General features: G+C 33.7%; 3 protein-coding genes and 1 long non-coding RNA gene across 4 annotated transcripts; 2 read left to right on the top strand and 2 right to left on the bottom strand.

The window, feature by feature from the left end:
• Positions 1-2,379: 2,379 nt before the first annotated feature.
• On the bottom strand, positions 2,380-10,391 carry LOC120081522 (uncharacterized). The gene is made up of 3 exons (XR_005482868.2): positions 10,252-10,391; positions 5,135-10,140; positions 2,380-2,678 (listed from the first exon to the last, which is right to left on the bottom strand). It is a non-coding gene; the product is annotated as an uncharacterized LOC120081522 (long non-coding RNA).
• LOC150035094 (uncharacterized) lies at positions 6,043-7,947 on the top strand. Its single transcript, XM_090315875.1, has 2 exons — positions 6,043-6,896; positions 7,054-7,947. Exons 1-2 carry the CDS (start codon positions 6,043-6,045, stop codon positions 7,691-7,693), a joined length of 1,494 nt encoding a protein of 497 aa, XP_090172001.1. The 3' UTR covers positions 7,694-7,947.
• Positions 8,834-10,830, top strand: LOC120081521 (uncharacterized). Its single transcript, XM_039036480.2, has 2 exons — positions 8,834-9,690; positions 10,035-10,830. The coding sequence occupies exons 1-2, from the start codon at positions 8,834-8,836 to the stop codon at positions 10,672-10,674; spliced, it is 1,497 nt and encodes a 498-aa protein (XP_038892408.1). The 3' UTR covers positions 10,675-10,830.
• Positions 10,831-16,173: 5,343 nt separating this feature from the next.
• Positions 16,174-20,536, bottom strand: LOC120081917 (cation/H(+) antiporter 15-like). Its single transcript, XM_039037098.2, has 3 exons — positions 20,125-20,536; positions 18,571-19,572; positions 16,174-17,561 (listed from the first exon to the last, which is right to left on the bottom strand). Exons 1-3 carry the CDS (start codon positions 20,332-20,334, stop codon positions 16,377-16,379), a joined length of 2,397 nt encoding a protein of 798 aa, XP_038893026.1. The 5' UTR covers positions 20,335-20,536; the 3' UTR covers positions 16,174-16,376.
• Between the last annotated feature and the right edge of the window lie 715 nt (positions 20,537-21,251).

The following is a 21,251-nucleotide window of genomic DNA, read 5'->3' as shown; positions in this document are numbered from 1 at the left end:
GGAACTTGAGTTGATGGAGATCCATTTTGGGGCCCAAAATGAAACGCCTTGCTTTTTAAAACCTAATTTTTTTTTACCTTTTGTTTACATCAATCTCAAGAAATTTTACAAAATTATCCCTCTTTTCTTTTCCTCTCGTCCAGATCTATTCATATCTCTCTCATTCTTCGTTCTTTGTTGTTCTTCTTTTTCGCTAGACTATGAGATCTTTCTATGGTGAGTGAGATCGTGCCTAGATCCGGTGTATTGTAGAACGAGTCGGATGTCGGAGAGCGAGGAAGAAGAGAGGCGAGCGAGATCATGAGAGAGGAGAACGATCTTGAGAAAACAAGGAGAGAGTAGAACGATCTGTAAGGGAGGAAAAGGAGTGAGATAGAGGAGAGCGAAAGCATGAAAAGCGAGAATTAGCCATTCCACATGCACACAAGGGTTTCACTTTGGTAATTTTACCTAAATTTGATGTTAGTAAAGGATAAAAAAACTACATTTTCAAAAAATGGGGCAAATCTCATTTCCCGTCCCCTTCCCACCTTGTGTCATCCGTACAGAACCCCCCGAGTTAATCCCCTCAATGCTACTCTATTTTTTCTTTCTTACTTTGTTTCTTTATTTCTCTATTATGACTTTTTTCCTTTTAATTTATTCTTTTGTTTTTGTTTTTGTTTTTGTTTTTTTTTACATTTTCAATAACAACACTTCAATTTATTTTTATGCTAATTGAATATAATAATTTTTAAATTTTTAAAAAATATATTCCATTGCAATTAATCTCTCTGTAAAATGAAATAAATTGCAATAGAATACATACTCTTTAGAGAACTTAAATATTATAATATTTAATTAGCTTAAAAATTAACTAGTTCGACATTATTTGAAAATGCAAGAAACAAATATAAAATGAAATGAAATGAAATTGAAAATAAATAATAGAAATAAAAGAGAAAAATAAAAAGAGAAACGAAAAAAAAAGAGCACACCGAGGAGGCTCAAATTCACGCTCCCTCAATGTTATACAAAGTCTCTAACCAACAATGATCATTATATATATATATATATATATATATATATATATTTTTTTTTTTGTTTGAATAAAAAAATACTTCGATTCATAAAAATCATGAAAGTAACGATTTAGTCTTTAAATTTTGATTCATAACAATTTAGTCACCATATTTTTAATTTCGTAACAATTTAGTCCATAAACATTAGTATGTAACAATTTAATTCTTATATCATTATAACAACTTAGTCCCTAACGTAAAAAAAATTATCAAAATTAGATGTCAAATTTCAATACTTTATGATGTAAACTTTGTATTTCTAAAAAAATATTAAGTCTCTAATTAGTTTAACGGTGCATTAAATCTCATTAAACCTTAACATTAATTTCTACCCTAGAGACTAAATCGTAACAAATTTTAAAGTTTAAGGATTAGATTGGAACTAAATTGTTACTTATATAAAAGTTTATGAACTAAATATAATTTTAACTTTTTTGTTTTTGTCGCTAAATCGTTATAAATTTTAAAGTTCAAGAACTAGATTATTACATAATAAAATTCAAGAACTAAATTGTAACTTATATGAAAGTTTATGAACTAAAAATAATTTTAAATTTTTTTGTTTTTATCGCTTAATCGGTACAAATTTTAAAATTCAAGAACTAAATTATCACATGATAAAATTCAAGAACTAAATTGTTACTTATATGAAAGTTTAAGGATGAAAAATGATTTTTAACCATTTTGTTTTTACAGCATCTTTGTACTTTTTAAAAGGCAAGGTATTCCCATTTTCTTTTGATATATTTTATTCTTCCAAAAAGATGGATATTGTAAAATAACAATATTTTAATAATAAGTTTGAAACTTGTTACATATTTTTAAAAAACAATATTAATAGAAAAGAAAATCCCTTGCTTGTCCCCTAATGTAGATCCACCACTAGACATATTATCCTTCTAATCTGAAAGAAATACTTTCAGAATTTGGAAATTTAAACACTCCAAGTTACTTTATTCATAATAATAATTGAATCACTAAAACTCTTCAAAATATCTGGCAATATATTAGTTTACTTTTTTTCCCATGTATGTTAAAAAAAAAAAAAAAAAAAAAAATCTAAGAATACAATCTAAAATATATTTGTGATCGATGTTTTCATAATGTTGATAATATGTAACATGTTCCTGTTGACAAAACTTGTAAATAATATTTTGAAATGATAACAACAATCTTTATTCAAGAAACTTGATTAACCGTGCCATGTTTACCAATTTATAATGAAAATTGATGTAATCCTGATCGAATTCTATTGACAGATCAATCATAATGAATTTCAATTGCAAATATAATTAGATAGCTTTTGATCGCATTTATCTAAAATTAAAAATTTGGTCAAATTTATTGTTACCGTTACGATTATCTTTACTTTAAGAGCCAAAAAGTAACGGTGATGGTAATGATAAGTAAATGTATCAAAATTCATAGTTTTCCTTCTAAATAGTAGCCATAATGGTAATCATAACCATAATCATAATGATAACAATAACGATACAACGTAATTTTCAGACGCAATTCAATTGATCACCTCATGCTCGTCATTCAGATTACTTTACTTGATTACGAATTTTCAACTGCAGTCCATTTGTCAATACGAATGCAGAACGCCGGTAAACACTGACAAACATAAAAAAAAATGGGTCACACTTTTCAAATTACCTTTCATTTATTGCGATACACCTTTCATAAACGTGGCTTAAGTTAAATTTTTCCTGTCTTGAAACTAACTAATTTCAACCAACAAACAATTAAGGTTTGCATAACATAAGATCTAATTAATGCAAAAAGATCAACGATTTACCAAGGACTTGTTTGGTAGGCAATTCGAAAGCAATAGATTCAATTGAAACATAGTTATATAGTTTAAGTAGCACGAACTTGTACTATTAACCTCAAGGTTTAAGTTTCAATTCCCACCCCACACCCACATATTGAAAAAGGAAAAAAAAAAAAAAATTATATATCATAACACATATTTGTTGAATCAGTAAATCTCAAAAACATAAAACAAAATCTAGATCGACAAACTAACCGCCCTAAATCTTTCAACAAAAACCCAGTCCCAGTGTCAATTTTCTTCGAAGATATCATTACACAAAACATAACTAAGTTAAGCAAGATCTATAAACGCGTAAAAATGAAAAGGTCAGCCACTTCGATTATCTTTTTTTTCTCTCTTTAGAAGCCTCGTAGTTTCCTCCTTTTTTTCAAGGATTCTTTTGAGGTTTTTTAGACCGCTGCCGGAATTGGATGCCTAGTTATACTCAAACTTTTGGTAAAGAAAAAAAAAGCTAAAAATGTCATTTTGATACATACTTTAGAGTCTGTTCAATTTTTTTAATATAATTTTTAAAAAATTCCTTACTACTAATTCATGGTTAGTTTTTCAAAAAATAAATAAATATCCATTAGTATTTTTACTATAGGGGGAAATTTTTCATATTATATTTTATTGCATGAAAATTATTATTATTTATTGAACCAATTTCAATGAACTTTAATTTTGAGGGGCTAAATTTAAGATTTATTAAAAATATATGGACTAAAGTTGGGCAATTGAAAGTACACGAATTAAATATGAACAAACTTCGAAGTCCAGAAATCAAAATTGTATCTTAACCAAAAAGAAAAAGAGAGAAGTTAGAATATCATTTTGGTTGTTATACTTTTTTGTTCAATTTAAGTCTTTGTACTTTCAATTGTCCAATTTCAATCCCTATTCTTTCAATAAATCTTAAATTTAGTCCCCACTACTACTTTATTATTTATCACAATAAAAGAAAAAAATATTTTGTTATCTATTAGCATAAAATTTAAAAATATATCCACATATTATACTTCCTTCCTAGAAAATTATTATTACTATATAATCAATTTCGAAAAAAATTAACTACGAGGGATTAAATTTAAGATTTATTGAAAATGGACAACTAAAAGTACATGAACTAAAATTGAATAAACTTTTAAAGTATATGGACCAAATTGTATTTTTTTAAAAAAATGTATATGGATCAAATTGTATTATTACCCAAAATATATATATTAGACCAAGGAGCTCTTTGAAGCACTGAGTTGAAATACTATGTTTGGAATTCATATGTCTGTGAAGTTTATATATCTGGTGTAGAATTGTTTTGCCCGAGTTCATATGTATGTGTTTGAGATGCAAAGTTAAATTCATATGTTAAGGGCATGTGATACAGTTTTTTGAACTTTTCGTAATCTGCTTTTATAATTACTATTTTTGTTTTTAAACTTTTTTATTTAATAATTTTACTCATCTTTGTTTGAAAAAAATACGAATTCCAATTTTTTTCTTTTATTTTTAAAGTTTTTCTTTATTTCTTTTCTTATTATTGTTGTAATGTACAACAATTAACCAACTATATTTCTTGTAGGAATATAGTTAATAAAATGGAAAATAAAAAAGAAATCATAATTTTTTATTTCTAATTTTTCTCAATAAATTTAATCATCTTCTTTTTTTCTTCCTCCTCTCATTGCTCTATATTTTTCCTCGATCATGATTTTTTTTTAATTGAATCTCCTTCATCATCTTAGTAGCCAATAGAATGTCACCACATTTCTTCAACAATTTCACTTTCAATTCATCCAAACAAATCTCCATTTTCACTAATTCTTGCTAGAAAATGTTCCAAAAATAAATATCCATTTTATGATTTTTTTTTTTTTTGTTATTTGTTATATTTTTTTTTCTTCTTAACTTTGTGTTCCACCATTCAACTACATCCATACTTTTCCAAATTCATAACACTCACTTGATATGTGAATTTAATTAAATAAAAATATATATATTACAATTTTGTACATATAAATATTGCACTTAACGTAGACAAAATATTTTAACAGTCATGGAACGTGCAGAAAAGATAGGGATGTCGTTAAGGTTTATTTACATGTTCCCAATAATAGTTAAAGTTAGGGTTTATATATATATATATATATATATATATATAATCATGGCCAACAATGATCCAATTTCATGCATAAAAAAAATTCTCCACTAAAATAGTTAAAGTTGGTCAATCCTACCAAGTAGATGCAAATAATACCTTTTCCTAGACTGTGGTGGGAATGTTAAGATGCAATCGGTCTTATAATAGTTGGAGGTGGCCGTTGAAGTTGATTATCGAAGGTGATTTTCGCTGTAGTTTGTAATCGAAGAGGTTGTTGGAGCCCAAAGTTGGTTGCACGAAGGTGGTATTGAAGTTGGTCGACAGAATTTGTCGTTGAAGCTGGAGTTACCCATCGGGGTTGGTCATGCGATGGTGGTTGTCGAAGTTGATCATCGTAGATGATTTTCGTTGGAGTTTGTAGTCAGAGGTAGCTGTCGAAGGCTGGAGTTGGTCGAACGAAGGTGGTCAGCGGAGCTGGTCACCGAAGTTTATTGTCAGAGGTGGTTGTTGGAGCCCAGAATTGATCGTCATAGTTGGTCGTGAGAAGGTGGTTGTCTGAGCCTTGAGTTGGTTGTCAGAGTTGGCCGAGTGAAAGTGGTCACCAGAGTTGGTTCCCAAAATGTGGCAACGGTAGTTGTCGACAATGGTCGATGAATGAAGTCATTGAAAACATTGAGAGAATGGAGAGTTTGGGATGAGTTGGTAAAATATGCCAACTCAACTCCACCAACATTTAAAATTTGTGGGTTAAATATTGAGTTAGTATACTTTATCAACTCAACTCAACTCAACTCATGTTGGTAAGCCAAATACCCTCTAAGTGAGATGAGTTTTCCCAAATTAAAAGGTATCCATCTCATCCAATCTTATCAAGTTCTTTATCTTTTATTCCACTTCATTCCGGATGCCAATAGTCTCAATAATCACTTTTTTAATTGAATTTGGCTCCAAGAATCTTTGCTTTACTTTACTACTGTTCACCAAAGTGTCTACAAATACGGGAGAAAACACCATAATTTTTCCTTACAAAGAGTTCAATCTTGATAATTAACTTGCATGTTGCCATGGCCTTTTGTAGCTTTCCTGATGTTTATTCCTGGATACAGGACCTACCACCACTTTCTCAATGGAAAACTACTTCCATTTCTACATCCATATGCTCTTCAACCTCAACCAATTCCTCCCTCATAATTGTTGCTGCAAAAAACCTTCACTCCCCAACCGTTACTTTTTCAGTTACTGCAGATGTCAGCTTTCCTATTTCTCTTTGGACTTCAAAACCCTTGATGACTGCCACCAATTCCTCGAATTTATTAGACAAAGAAAGTATGTCAAGTCTTTTGCTTAATTGTGTTCATGATGTTCTTTACTATGGCTCAAACCAAAGACAGAATTCTAGCCATAACTTACTCAAACTCGATATCAGTTCCAACTCTAAAGAAATCTTCAACCTCGCATTTCTTACCCTCATATTCTTAATCTGCATCTATGAAGCTCCAGTCGATCTCCGTTCAAATTGTCTTATGACTCTCAAGCATCATTTGGCAAATTCTACTTCAAGGCAGATATCAAAGGTGCTTATGAAACTGTTGGGGTCTAATCTAGAACAGCAATGGGTGAGATCCTTAAACCTTGCAATCACCAACTGGATATTGGAGCTCAAGGCCACTGGCCGTACTTTGAAAACGCCCTCACCTTTGTTCTCTTATTCACTTTCGACATACGGGCTGTGGAAAGTTCAACTGTATTGTCCTATCATTGCAATGGATAATATTGAGAATTCAAGCAATCCTTCAACTGATGAAAGATTGCAGTTCTCTTTAAATTATCACCAGCTTGAAGGGGTTCTGCAGTTCAATTACAGGGCTGTGGTTCGAGAAAAGTGGATTGATCTGAGGGTGCACGTTGATAACATAAGGTAAATTGAACTTTAAGGCTAGTAACAATAAAAATAGTGGCAATTTCTTGAAAAGCAGATGAAAATCTGATCGTTCAAGCTGTTAGAAGGAACTGGAATTAAAGATTATCAGATATCTTTGATAATTGAGTTTAAAATGTATACTGGATTTTTGCAGGTGTGACATCATCCGGCTTGTGAACGAGACTCTCTTATCCGAGCGAGGAGTTGGTGGATCAGAAAAGCACTTTCCATCACGAATTTCACTGCAACTCACTCCAACTTTCCACACAAACATAATGAGTGTCTCAGTAAGCAAGTCCTCAAGTAACCCTCAAATAGATATTGGAACTGAAAAATCCTTCGAGGCTGGTTTTGAATCTGCAACATCATACCCAGGCCTCAAATTAGCAATAGGGGAGACTGTAACGGTGAGCTTGAAACCATGGAAATTTGAGCAGTTAGTACATGGCAATGCTGCAACCCTTAACTGGTACCTTCATGACAGTTCGGATGGGAAAGAGGTGGTCTCCACCAAGCCATCAAAACTTGCACTCATAAATCCTAAAGCTTGGTTTCGAGACCGTTACTCGAGTGCTAACAGACCTTTTAACAGACAGGGAGGTGTCATATTCGCAGGAGATGAGTATGGAGACAGTGTGTGGTGGAAGATTGATGGAAAGGCAAGAGGGAAAACTATGGAGTGGGAAATTAGAGGTTGGATATGGATAACTTATTGGCCAAACAAACACAAGACATTTTACACTGAAACCAGGAGGCTAGAATTCAAAGAGATTCTCCATCTTTCAATTCCTTAGGTCAAAAGAAATCATAAGAAATAGACGGAGATTAATAGTCTGAAATCTCTTTCCGACTTATTTGATTTCTTTCTTAGTAACAAACAAGACATATCTCTACTTCTAAACGTGTTGCCAACTACATTTGTCTACATATGGTTATTTCATCGTCTGTAAAAGTTTATATAGGTTATTTGATAGTTGTATTAAATTGAGATTAAACTTTCAAGAGTGGGAAAACAAGGGAAGACCCCCTTCCAAAGTCGTTACAAAAATGTTCCAATTTGGTAGCCTTTTTTTTTTGTTTGCATTTGTGTTCTTTCAATTTAGCTCAATGAAAATTCCTTTATTCTTAAATAATAACAACAACAATAATAATAATAATAAAGCTCCTTTATCTCTAAAAATTCTGATTCCTTCCTTGCCAAGTGAGCCAAGAGAATGCCCTGGTGTAGTGGAGTTATAAAAGCTTTCAACTTCATCCAATTGAATACCAAACTCCGTTAAGTGATAAAATTACTATCTTTTCATTTTAAAATAAAAATTACTATCTTTTCATCCAATTAGAATAATCATATCACACCCAACTCAACCAACCAAATACTTCGATTGAAGTCAAAATGATGTCCAAATTCAATCCTGAAAATGCCCATCACAACCTATGTATTTTCTATGATATATCTAAGTTCAAGTGGAATCTACACAGGTGTTTTAATCAAGAAGGTTTGGTGTATTTTAATTAATTTTGATAATCTTTTATTATATCTTTAGAAATTTGTTGATGTTTTTATTCCTTTTTGAAGATTCTTTTTGGTGTTATAGGCTGCAGCCCACTAAGCGCCCAATATTTTATAGAGACTTAAACTTTTGATCAAAGATTGTTGGGTCGTGTGACGAGTTATCCCTAGTTAAAAGGTGAGGTGTCTATCAACTCTTTCCTATGCAGAACCATCCAAACTTATCGTGTTCTTTCCATTCATCTCTTCTTTCTTGATGCCAATTGTCTAAATAATTACTTTCTCAATTGACTTTTCCACGCTCTAGAATCTTTGAACTTAAATTCCATTCATCAAAGAGTCTATATATATAGAAGAAAATATCATCATTTGTCATTACAGAGAGAAAGAAGAGTTCAATCTTGCTAGCCTACTGCATGTTCCCATGGCTCCTAGTAGCTTTCCTGATGTTTATTCCTGGATACAGAACCTGCCACCACTTTCCCAGTGGAAAAAAACTTCCATCTCAACACCCATATACTCTTCAAGCTTGACAAACTCCTCTCTCGATGTTGTTGCAGCCAAAAGCCTTCATTCCCCAGCCATTACTTTATCTGTTATTGCAGATTTCAGCCTTCCTATCTCTCTTTGGACTTCAGAACCTTTGAAGACCAACACCAAATCCTCAAATTTATTAGATGACCAAGAAAGCATATCCAGTCTCTTGCTAAATTGTGTTCATGATGTTCTTCATTATGGCTCAAACCAACAAAACAATTTTAACTTTAGTTTCCTCAAACTCGAAATTACTTTCAACTCAAAAGAAATTTTCAATCTTGTATTTCTTACCCTCATATTCCTCATTTGCATCTATGAAGCTCCGACTGGTCTACGATTGGATTGTCTTACGACCCTCAAATACCATTTAGCAAATTGTTGGTCAAGACAGACATCAAAGGTGCTTATGAAACTGTTGGGATCTAATCTTGAAGAGCAATGGATGAGATCCATAAACCTTGCAATTACCAACTGGATATTGGAGCTCAAGGCCAACTGCTGCACCCTGAAAACACCCTCACCTTTGTTCTCTTATTCATTTTCAACTCACGGGTTATGGAAAGTTCAACTGTATTGCCCTGTCATTGCAATGGATCGTATTGAGAACTCATCCAGTCCTTCACCTGATGAAAGATTGCAATTCTCTCTAAATTATCACCAGCTAGAAGGGGTTCTGCAGTTCAATTACAAGGCTGAGGTACATGAGAAGTGGATTAATCTGAGGGTTCACGTTGACAACATAAGGTAGATTTGCACTTCGAAGCTAATTTATGCGCCACTAAGAACGAATTTCCTTTCTTTCCCATAATAAAAGTAACAAAAGATACCGTCAAATTCTTGAAAATCGATTTCAAACTGATCTCTCAAGCTATTAGAAGTAATCGATGTTAAGGATTCTCACGTATCTTTGACAATTGAGTTTAAACTTCTTCTCTCTCGCCATAAGAGTAACAACCATGAAAAAAACACTTTCTAGAAAAGAATTGATTCCAATTCCAAACCTGATCTTTCTAAACTAATTCACATTACAGATTCTCACGTATCATTGACAATGGATTTTAAAACGTACCTCCCTCAAATTCTTACAGGTGCAACATTATCCAACTCGTAAACGATACGCTCATGTCGAAACGAGGAGTCGGCAGATCCGAAAAGCATTTTCCATCACGAATCTCACTGCAAATCACTCCAACACTACAAACAAACATAACAAGCATCTCAGTTAGTAAATCATCAGACAACCCAAGAATCGAAGTCGGAACTGAAAAAACCCTAGAAGCCGGATTCGAAGGGCAAAACCCTTACCCAGGGATAAAATTGACAGTCGGAGAGACCGCAACAGCAAGCTTGAAGCCATGGAAGTTCGAGCAAATGGTGTACGGCAACACCGGAATCCTGAACTGGTACCTTCACGACAGTTCGGACGGGAAAGAGGTGGCGTTGAGGAAACCATCAAGATTTGCGCTGATAAACCCTAGAGCATGGTTCCGGGACCGATACTCAAGCGCTCTCCGGCCGTTCAACAAACAGGGAGGAGTGATATTTGCCGGAGATGAGTATGGAGAGAGAATTTGTTGGAAGATTGAGAGAGAAGCAAGAGGAAAATCCATGGAATGGGAGATTAGAGGTTGGATTTGGTTAACGTATTGGCCAAACAAACACAAAACGTTTTACACTGAAACTCGGAGGTTGGAGTTCAAGGAGATTCTTCATCTTTCAATTCCTTGATAGTTTTGAAAAAATCAGTGGAAATAATAAGTTATCATTTTCTTCTTGGTGTTACTTTCAAATGTTTAATTATTATTATTATTATTTTTTTTTTGAAAATTTCAAATGTTTAATTTGAGTTATTCTTAATAAATCTTACATTTTATGATTGCTGTAGTTTAGAATAATTGTTGAAGTTTTTTTTTTTTTCATAAAAAAATGATTATCTACTATCATTTTTACCATAAATCTTGAAAACGTATTTACATATAATTAATCGAATACCATGTGCGTTGCCTGTGTTTTATAAGGATAAAATAAATATTTGAAAAATTTAAGAAAAATATAATAAAAGATATATTGGTTAATTTATTTTTTCACAAAATTAAGTCTTTTAAAATTTTGTGATGATTGTCTTTTGGTTAAAAAAAATTATTTTTCATTTTTATTTGAATGATTTCTTTATTTCTTAATTATAAATTTTAGTTTAAATCTAAAAACTATATATTTTCAAATTTTCGTGATAACTGTCTTTTAGTTTTTTTTAAAGTGCATGTATATATGTATTATTTTGATTAAGATATCTTCTTAATTTTTAGCTTTAATTTAAGGTTAAAAATCACTTTTAATCTTTAAACTTGGATAAAAGTAACAATTTAGCTTCTGGACTTTACCATGTAATAATTTAGTCCTCGTACTTTAAAATGTAATAATTTATTCCTTATTGTAGAAGTTAGTGTTAAGATTTAATGAGATTTCTTACATAAATAAATCGATAAACTAATTACAGACTCAATATTTTTATAAAATATAAATTATACATCATAAAATACTAAAAATTGACATCTAATTTTGACAAATTTTTTATGTTAGGGACTAAATTGTTACAAATTTGAAAGTATAAAGATTAAATTGTTACATATTAAAGTTCGTGGACTAGATTATTACAAAATAAAAAAATACAGGGACTAAATTGTTACAAGCCAAAGTTTGGGGACTAAATTATTACTTTTTTGAAAGTTTAAAGAGCAAAAGTGTTTTTTAACCTTAATTTAAATGAGATTTTTTTTTTTAATTTGTGATAATCATTTCTTAATTTTAGAAAATTTTATTTATTTATTTATTTTGATTTGGATGATTTTATTAATCTTGTTAGTTTCAAACTTTCATTTTAACCAAAAGATCATTATTTATTTTCTTTTTAATTTCAAGATAATCCTACCCAGGAACCGATTTGGAATGTCAACTAGTCAACATTTTATAAGCATGCAATAAATTAAGAAAATTCATTAAAGTGTTTAATAAATGTTAATTATATATTGTTAAACTATCTAATATAAATGTTACATTGGGCAAATCAACGGCACTTAGATGAATGACATAGCCTAAGTTTATCTAAGTAATGAACCATAATTTTTAAGATACTTGGTGGAAGGAAATATATATATATATATTCTCTCACGTTCTCCTTAAAGTTCACACCGTAAGATCCATACTTGGCCTCGTGGTGCCTTGGGCGCATCCTCCATTTGGAGGGTGTTTGTATGGGTTAATATCAAGGTAAGTGGAGAAAATATTTATAGTAAACGGGAGAAGGATATGTGTCAACATTCCTATGGCCTCCTTCATTAGTTTGTAAAGTGAGATTTCATACTCACCTTGTGGTGCCCTAGGCGCACCCTTCCTTCGAAGGTGTTTGTATGGAGTCAATATCAGGGTAAGCTCCAGAAATAGATGAGGTCGCCTTAGTTTTTGCACCAATATTATTTTCCCCTTCGGTAGACTTATTAGGGTGAAATACTGGGATCTAAAATAGAGGGTCACACTTACAATAATTCATTGAGTAAGTTAATGTTTTCTTAACCAAAATAATAGTGATTAAACACTATAGGAATAAAAGTTATTCTTGTGTATTGTTTGGTTGAGAGTGTCTTAATTCAGTGAAGGAATAACTGACAACTCTTCAGTCGCTTTTAGTTATAAATCACCGAAATATTATTGCAAAATAAAATGAGTTTAAGGGTTTTCATTATTATGATTGTTAAATATAAATTAGGCTTTAAAGAGTTATGTAGTTTTCTAACTTAAGTTAAAATTTTCTTATTTCAACAAAAACAATGACTAGTGTTGTTATCAACTTACTTTCTACTGATAAACTTACTGGTGAAAATTACACAACATGGAAAAATAATATTAACACTGTGCTGATAACAGATGACCTAAAATTCGTCTTAATTGAGGAATGTCCTCAAATTTTTGCCTCAAATGCAATACATAACATTCGTGATACATACAAAAGATGGATTAGGGCCAACAAAAAGGCTCGTACATGCATCTTGGTAAGTGTATCTGTTGTATACAAAACTTCAGATCCTCGATGATGAGTATCGTTGTGATCATATGTTTCCAACTCGAATAGTTTTGGCCATTCAGCTTTTCGACTCTAAGCAAACTAATAGTGGTTGTAGCCATATTTAAAACTATTGCTGAAAAACGAATAAACTTTTATAAGACTTTGCAAAACCATATTTTAACCAATTAGTTTTAGCAAAACAGTTTCCAAGTACCCTAAGTGATAAGACTTCTATTTTGAAATGATGCCCCAGCGAGACAGGACAAATGTCACCGGTGGGGTGATCAGATATCCCTTCACTGGGATGAGACATTCTCAACCATTAGGCAGAACTAACTCTTGGAACTGAACCTAACAGCCACCATATGTTTGGTCCAGAACTGTTAACCCTTAACAATTTTGCGTAAGTATAACCTCTCATTTTTGGCCCCAAAGTCCCGCCCTAATGCACCCACTGTAGGAAAAAAGTAGATTAGGACAAAAGACTAAGTAACCTTATCCTCTTATAGGAGATCAAATAAAGAAACACGCAAAATACCCTCAATTGAAGGAACTCTTATACAATAGTACCTATGAGCGGAAGCGGATCTTTCTAATTCATTGTGATAGAATTTCCACATATACATTCAAATATACCAATATGCATTCACAATGCTAAATTACGGGCATGCTTAAAGGATCAATAAATAAGATACCAAGAGATCGTACCAGTTGAAGATTTTTCTTCACAACAAATCTCGCTTTTGCTGGAACGATAAGCTATCGTTCAGCAACACCCAATTGTCTACCACGAAAAGTCTCCACATGAACAGAAGGAAACGGGGACTACAACACTACTCGGAGCCCTCAGTATTCTCGAAGTGAGAATCCAAAGGGTGGGCTTTGTTCGGATTTGGTAGAGGGGAGAAGGAAAAGAGATCACATACAACGATCAAGCAAATGAGAGAAAGACTCGTCTATCGTATAGACAAAATGCTTGATCGTTTAGGTGAAGTATATGATCATGTAGGAAAAGCTAAGCGATCGTCTATACGATTGTTTAGTAAAGCTTAGGCACTAAACGATCGTTTAGTAAAAGATAAGCGATTGTTTAGTAAATAGCGCGAACGGGTGTAAGCGATAAGCGATCGTTCAACACTATCGTATAGGCTCTGATTTTACTAAGCGATGACACACTCTCTTTTTAAATCTCGCACTACACCGTGAGCTATTTAAACGTCTCAAAATGATTCTTCATCTTACTCATCCGTTAAAAAAAACAGAAGAGATGCCGGCCAATTATCCCATAACTGTTCAATTAATAAATAATAAATATGATCACATTATATTCATAACCTATGGTTTAATAACATATATTAACTATAGCATTTTTCCTCCACTAGATATAAATCATATTTATATCCAAGTTCCTCCAAATTAGTGTATCTCATATATAAAGTCAATTATATCATATATAATTAATTAGTTCAAGTATATCATATATAATCAAACTTCCTCTTGTCAATTTGAACATTTGAAACTGACCCAAAAACTTATTCTCAACTTGTATCCAAGCTACCAAGGAGACCTTATGGACCTATGGCTCGAAGCTCCAAGGGTAAGTGAATAACTGACTAAACTTTTTAGCCACGATATCCACCATCCGTTAATTGTCAGACATTCCACTAAAGATCGACTGCTGAACTCTTTTTACCATAGATATATTTCTATGTCCATTGGATATAACCAATCATCGGTACGATGACCCTTCACAGATGTTCGTAAGTACAGCTGGACCAATTTACCGTTTTGCCCCTATAGTTACATCTTACTCCTTAAGTACCACTAATCCCTCTAATGAACAATACAACATAGTCTTACTATGTGTGAACACCTCTCGAGCCATAAGAAGGTGTGTGACGCCACATTGTTCAAGTCCTAGAATCAATACTTAAGGATGCAATCTATTTACTTATCCCTGCTTCGGGGAAGGAATGAACTCCATCTTGTAAAGCTGAGCTCCTAGCTCCCAAATCAGAGGAATCCTCAAAGTGGTAGGTTTGAGTCGGTGCTCTGGCCACTCGCACCCAAGCAAATAAAGGACCGCCCTCAATGACAAGAGTTCCCAACTCACTCAGGATTGAGATCATGTTACCTATGGTCATCTTAGTGAAGTGAAGTCTGTCATGAACGGAGTTATATGACGAGACGTTAACACTTCGTGGTTAGGTCTTATACAAACTCTCTGTATAAGACACCCCCGCTCGTATGTCCTTTACACAAATGATCAGGATCAGACCATCTGTGACAAGTTTCAACACTTGTAACTATTCCAAAAAGTGGGTTGCATCCGTAACGTTACCAAGATAAGGTGTCCCTCCTATATCCATATACTACATACCATTTTGGTTATCACTTAAGACCTTATCCACTTGTATGTCACCACATACATGCTTATTGGTTTGTGATAAAGCAAATAAAACATCCAAATGTGCAAAGTCAAGAAGTAAAGTAAATATCATATATTATACATCACAAACGTTCGTATAAAAAATGTTTATAACTACAGGACACAGGACTTTAGGGCATCAACCCCAACAGAAATTACTCGTAATCAACCATAGAATTGTTTGTAATAAGTATGTCAGGGACAAAAGCAGATTGAGAAGGGTGGATGATCTCCCTTAGGACCTCTTTCATTCTTAAAGCCAGAACCTTACCTATAAGCTTATAGATCACATTACAAAGGTTAATCGGTCTAAACTCCGATATATGCTTGGGATTTTTTGTTTTAAGAATAAGGGAGATAAAGGTATTGTTGATTTCATTTAGGTCCCCAGTTCCATTAAGGAATCCCAAGCAAACCACCACAACCTCGTCTCCCATTATAGCCCAATAGATTTTATAGAAAAATGCTTGTATACCATATGGACTAGGAGCTTTCGTAGGATTAATCTCTTTGAGAGCACGTTTAATACCAAACCTGCAAAAACCTTCAAGTAGAGCTTCATTTTGAGTAACAATTGAGCCAAAGAAAATGTCCAAGAGCTATCTCGCCAAAATGCAACAGTCGTGATCACACAACATCCATGGAAAACGAATATTCAGTCTGAAAAATAAATGGTCCAATCCTCGTGGCAAGTATACAACTATATCTAAAATCTATTACATAAATTTCTCAAGAAATCTCATTCAACAATCTTATAATTAGGTTATTAAATAAATTAAAGTAAATAAAAAATTCTACAAAGGAGAGCTTCAAGCTAACCCATGATATATTTCCTAAATTTATCACCTTTCGAAATGGTTAGTGAATTACAATAAATTTACAAAAAAAGACTAAGAGAAAGAAAAGAAAAGAAAAAAGAGGATTTTGTAGCTATGCTCCATTTCATCTATCCATCATTATAGACCAGGCTCCTGGTGGAGCATCATGAACAAGGCCGCTATTCATCATCTTTCGACCTGAAAATCTCCCTCTTAACCGTTGTTGCTGCACCACCAACACAGTCAACGAGCTCCCGAAGTCCGACGATGCAAGTATGTCGCCGACCACCCCGAGCTCCGGACACTCACTCCATTGGTGAAGGCCGTCGAGAATGGGGTTCTCCTCGTGTCGTCGACCGGTGATTATTAAGTCAAAGCAATCCTCCATGCCTCTAATGGATGCAGCCAAACCAGAGCCATCTCTCACCATCTCTTCCACAACCACAAAATGCTCATTCCCCAAGTTGGCTTGTCTATATTCATGGATCAACTCAGTGTCATGCTTCCTACTCTTGCTGTTTTCAGCTCCAAACAGTAGGAACCGGATGATGGTTAAGTCGACAATGTGATGCTTCGCCATACGAGCTCCTAATGCCAATGACTCCGCATCGTCCGGACCACCAATGAACAACACTGCAATATGATATGGAGTTCGAGTAGTCAAGACAGAGATTTGCTTAGTCAAAACTCCCCTATCTACTAGAATTCCAATAGAACATGGTGCCATTTCAAGGATTCGTATGTTCATATTCTGGATGGCTCGGTTCACCTTCCCAATCGAGCCATCAATCGCCCATTGCTTGTGGAAAGGAAGAATGGCAATGGTGGCCCTCTTGTCGAACGCGAGTCTACAAACATCGTCGTGCATAAGATCGTAAGGCGATATTGCAGTGAAAGCATCGACAGTAGCATAGCCTGCATTGTGATCTTCATATTGCCTCAAGGCATTGATAATGTGGGTTGCTTTGGACGAAGATCTCTCCAGCGTGCAATCGGGTTGGTGTGCTATAAGAACCGGGTTGCATCTCCCGATGAGCTCAACCAAGATTAAAGCTATGGCAACCAATGGGCTGTCCCTTGAAGCATAGGACACCTCGAGGAGGTTAATGACGGTGGGGATGTTGTCATGATGGTGAATGCAGACCAAGACTCGAAACTCAGATTCCGGCTTCAAATGTTGAATTGTACATCTTGATGATGAGAAGTAGCGTTTTGATGGATCATAAAGAAATTTGATTAACGGTGTTACGATGGCTGTTATAACCACCACCGAGATAACAGATAAAGCAAACTCTTCATCTGAAATCACCTGCAGAAGAAACATTAGAAAAATAGATGAATAACTTAATAGGCTTGTTCTCTGCTTCATTTTCTACCTTCAATTTGATCTTTGTAGTCTCCTAAACTGTTCAAATCATATTAGATGTCAAAAATTTTCTTATGTTGTGTGTTTTCCTTGCACATAACAAAGAGAGGCAATGATCTCATATTCAAAATAACGTGTGTCGAGGTTAAGTTAGTTGGTTATAAGTTAAAAATCACTTTTGGTCCCTAAACTTTTATGGAGGTAACAGGTCCATGTACTTCCAAATGTATAACAATTTAGTTCCTGAACTTTAATAAGTACCAATTTAGTCTTTGTACTATACAATTTGTAACAATTTAATTCTTATCGTAAAAATTACTAATAAGATTTAACGAAATTTCTTACCCATGTAGATTGATAAACTAATTAAGACTCAAATTTGAGTTATAAATGATAAAGACTAAGTCCTTATACAATCAAAACTAAAAATTAAGTTTGATGAGAATTTTCATGATAGGGACTAAATTGTTACAAATTTGAAAGTATAGGAATTAAATTGTCACAAGTTCAATGACTAAATTATTACGAATTTGAAATTATAGGGATAAAATAGTTATAAATCAAAGTTCATGAACTAAATTGTTACTTTTACCAATGTTCAAGGATCAAAACTGGTTTTTAACCAGGATTATATCTAGTATATGTTGAGTTAAAAAAAGATGGTGCTAATCAAGTAAGTTGCAGGGTAAAGAACTGGGATATGCAAAACATGGAGGAGTTTTGGAGATTGGCCAGGAGTTTTTTAATAAACAGAAAGGAAGGCAGTGGAAGCAAAAGCATAGCTTTAAGTTGGATACATAAACTAATTTCTTCTATATTCTCCTCGGCTCAAAACTCTAATAAAGTCTCAAACCGTAGTTTAGTTAAAATTTTAAGTTTTAACAGAACTCTCTTTACTTGATGCATATGCATGAATCAGTCAAAATAAAATATGGTAATTTTGGCTCATTACCTGACCATGCTTCCAGAAATTAAAAAGAATCAATTGCAAGAACCCTCTAGCATTCAGAATAAGGCCAAGAACCAAAGCATCTCCGCGTAGCAGATTGATGTATCTTGCAGGCAACATCACTGCTCCAAACTTAACAGTGCAGGAAAACAGAAGAACAATTCCAACAACCCAAGAAGCCTGAATTTTGATAATGAAGATATTGGTTTGCAATCCACTGACAGCCAGAAAAGTTGGATAGAACAGTCTTGAAGCTAAAGTTTCTACTTTGGAAACAATGGTAGCCCCCAATGGAGGACCATCTGGCACAACCAAGCCAAGAACCAATGGCCCCAAGAAATAATGTTGCCCTATGATTTCACTCAGAAACCCAGCAAACAACACGAGAAGGAATATCCAGATAATAAAGATCTCTTGCATCAATTTTCGTTCTTGAAATCGCTTCAGCATCCAAAGAATTATAGGCTTGAAGACATAGACCATGGCAGCGGTAAGTGCACATGATGATATTAGTGAATATATTGGAGTTTGACCATTGCCTTTCTTGTTCTCTGTGTATGATAAGGTAGCGACTGTTGTAAGCATGCCTAATACGTCACAGAACATGGATGAAGAAAGTGCTAGGCGGCCAATGTCAGTGTTCAAGATTTTGAGCTCGGTTAATAGACAAGCGATAACGGGAGAGCCAATCAAGGTTTGAGACAAAGCTAAAAGGTAAAGAGAGTTGGTGATGTGGTGCTCCGCTGGGAGGGAATGCTTCAGAATGAAGACAAACATGAGTGGTAAGGTTAAGGTGATAAGGAACACAAACAAACCTACAATCATCGCTTGTCGCCCCGGCCGCAACATCACTGTCGCATCAATCTTCACTCCCATTACAAAGAGGAAGAACATGAGGCCAAAAGTTCCAAAAGTTTCCAACGTTATGTTCCCTCGTTCGGGGAACAACGTTCTTGCTATCTCATCTTTTTGCCCTAAGAATGATGGACCCAAGAGGATGCCACCCTGAAAGCAACATTTTCGAGACAACCTATTATGAATACATATAAGAGACCAGATATACACATATTGACTTATAAGCTTAAACTTTTGAGTCTATCAGTAATATTAACATTCATCATCAAAGCAACAAATCCTACATTTGAATTCTTGTAACGTCATTTCTTCTCATATTAGTATCAATAATTTACATATGAGATTCAAACCAACAAATGAACAAGAGAGTTCACCTTTGAGAGTATTCATGATTTAACAGGGTATCAAAGAATGTTCGTCATTCTCTCCTCAGCATATGTTAACAATTCACGTGTTGGATTTTCATGAATCAAATCAACAACCAAAACTCACATGTACATCCTCTAACGAATCACCATAAGTTCTGGCTCGAGAACAAGCGATAACCCACCGACAAATTCATTGAAAACATACATCAAACATGTAGAGTGCATCCAAATATTGAGCAAGGAACTTCCAAAGAAATACAAGACAATTGTGGGTTATGATTGACACACATACAACAAACATATCTCAGCATTATGGAATGAGGAAGAAACTTACAAAGATATGAGAGACGACGGTGGATTGTCCGAGGGGTTTGAGAAGGAATTCCATGAGTTGGGAGACTATGGAAATTGCAGAGAGTTGTAATAAGAGGAGAGAAGAAGGGGATTTTATAGAGAATTGGAATAGATATAGCCATGGATCATCAACTCGAAGGCCTTGAACAGTTTCGCATACATAAGTTTGGTTCTCATAATTCATAGACATTTCTCATGGAGCGATCTTTAAGAAGAAGAAGAAGAAGAAGAATGAAAGAGAAATAAGAAATCATTTGTAATTTCTCTGTTTGAGAGAAGAGGGAGAGGCAACAAATGGAGGGATGGTTTTCCAAGTGTTGTGGACTTATTATACTCTTCAACCACAAACTTCAAATTTTGGTTGTTGGGAAGTTATGGTTTTGAAGTTAACCTACCTGTTTTCTTTTTTATCGTTTTGCTTATAATATTCTAATTCAAGTCAAAGATAATTCTTTAATACTTAAATAGTATAATAATGACAACATTTCTAGTACTATTGTATTAAATTTGCATCGACATGTCCATATTTCTACGATTTTCATGGAGTTCGATATCGATATGATGGATGAATCAATATATCAGTAGAAAAATATATGAAACAATAAAAAATAATAAACAAAAAAAATACCACGGTTGTAAATATAATATAAATAATAGACATCGTTGAATGAGAAATTTTGGACCAATAAAAAATTATCTCGTCATTTACCAAATTAATGAAGAAATTACAAATCATATAATTTGGAACTAATTAAAAGTTTACATGTGTTCTAAATTGAAATCGAAAACATAAATTGGCAATTCCAATGACGCAAGTAAATTAATTTGATCCAATTTTATATGAGCTAAAGTCCAATTTGAGACAAAAAAAAAAATGCTTAATTTGGCCTAAATGTCAATTAAGGCCGAAATTCAATTAATAGAGTCCGAGGGTCAGATCCATGGACCAATCAAATCCAAGCTTACAAAGTTCACCAGAGAACTCCATAGATAAATGAGTCCTCTTCATTTGTGAGGGACAAAAAAAATTCTACACCTCAGGGAGCCCAAACAGAATTTTCCTAACAGTCAATAGACTCTCAAACTCCTGAAGCTACATCTACCAAA

The sequence above is a fragment of the Benincasa hispida genome, chromosome 7 (assembly GCF_027475165.1).
Source record: "Benincasa hispida cultivar pf3 chromosome 7, pf3_genome.v1.1, whole genome shotgun sequence".
Classification (NCBI taxonomy): Eukaryota; Viridiplantae; Streptophyta; class Magnoliopsida; order Cucurbitales; family Cucurbitaceae; genus Benincasa; species Benincasa hispida.
Note: the sequence above shows the minus strand (reverse complement) of the source record. Positions and strands in the feature narration are given on the sequence as shown.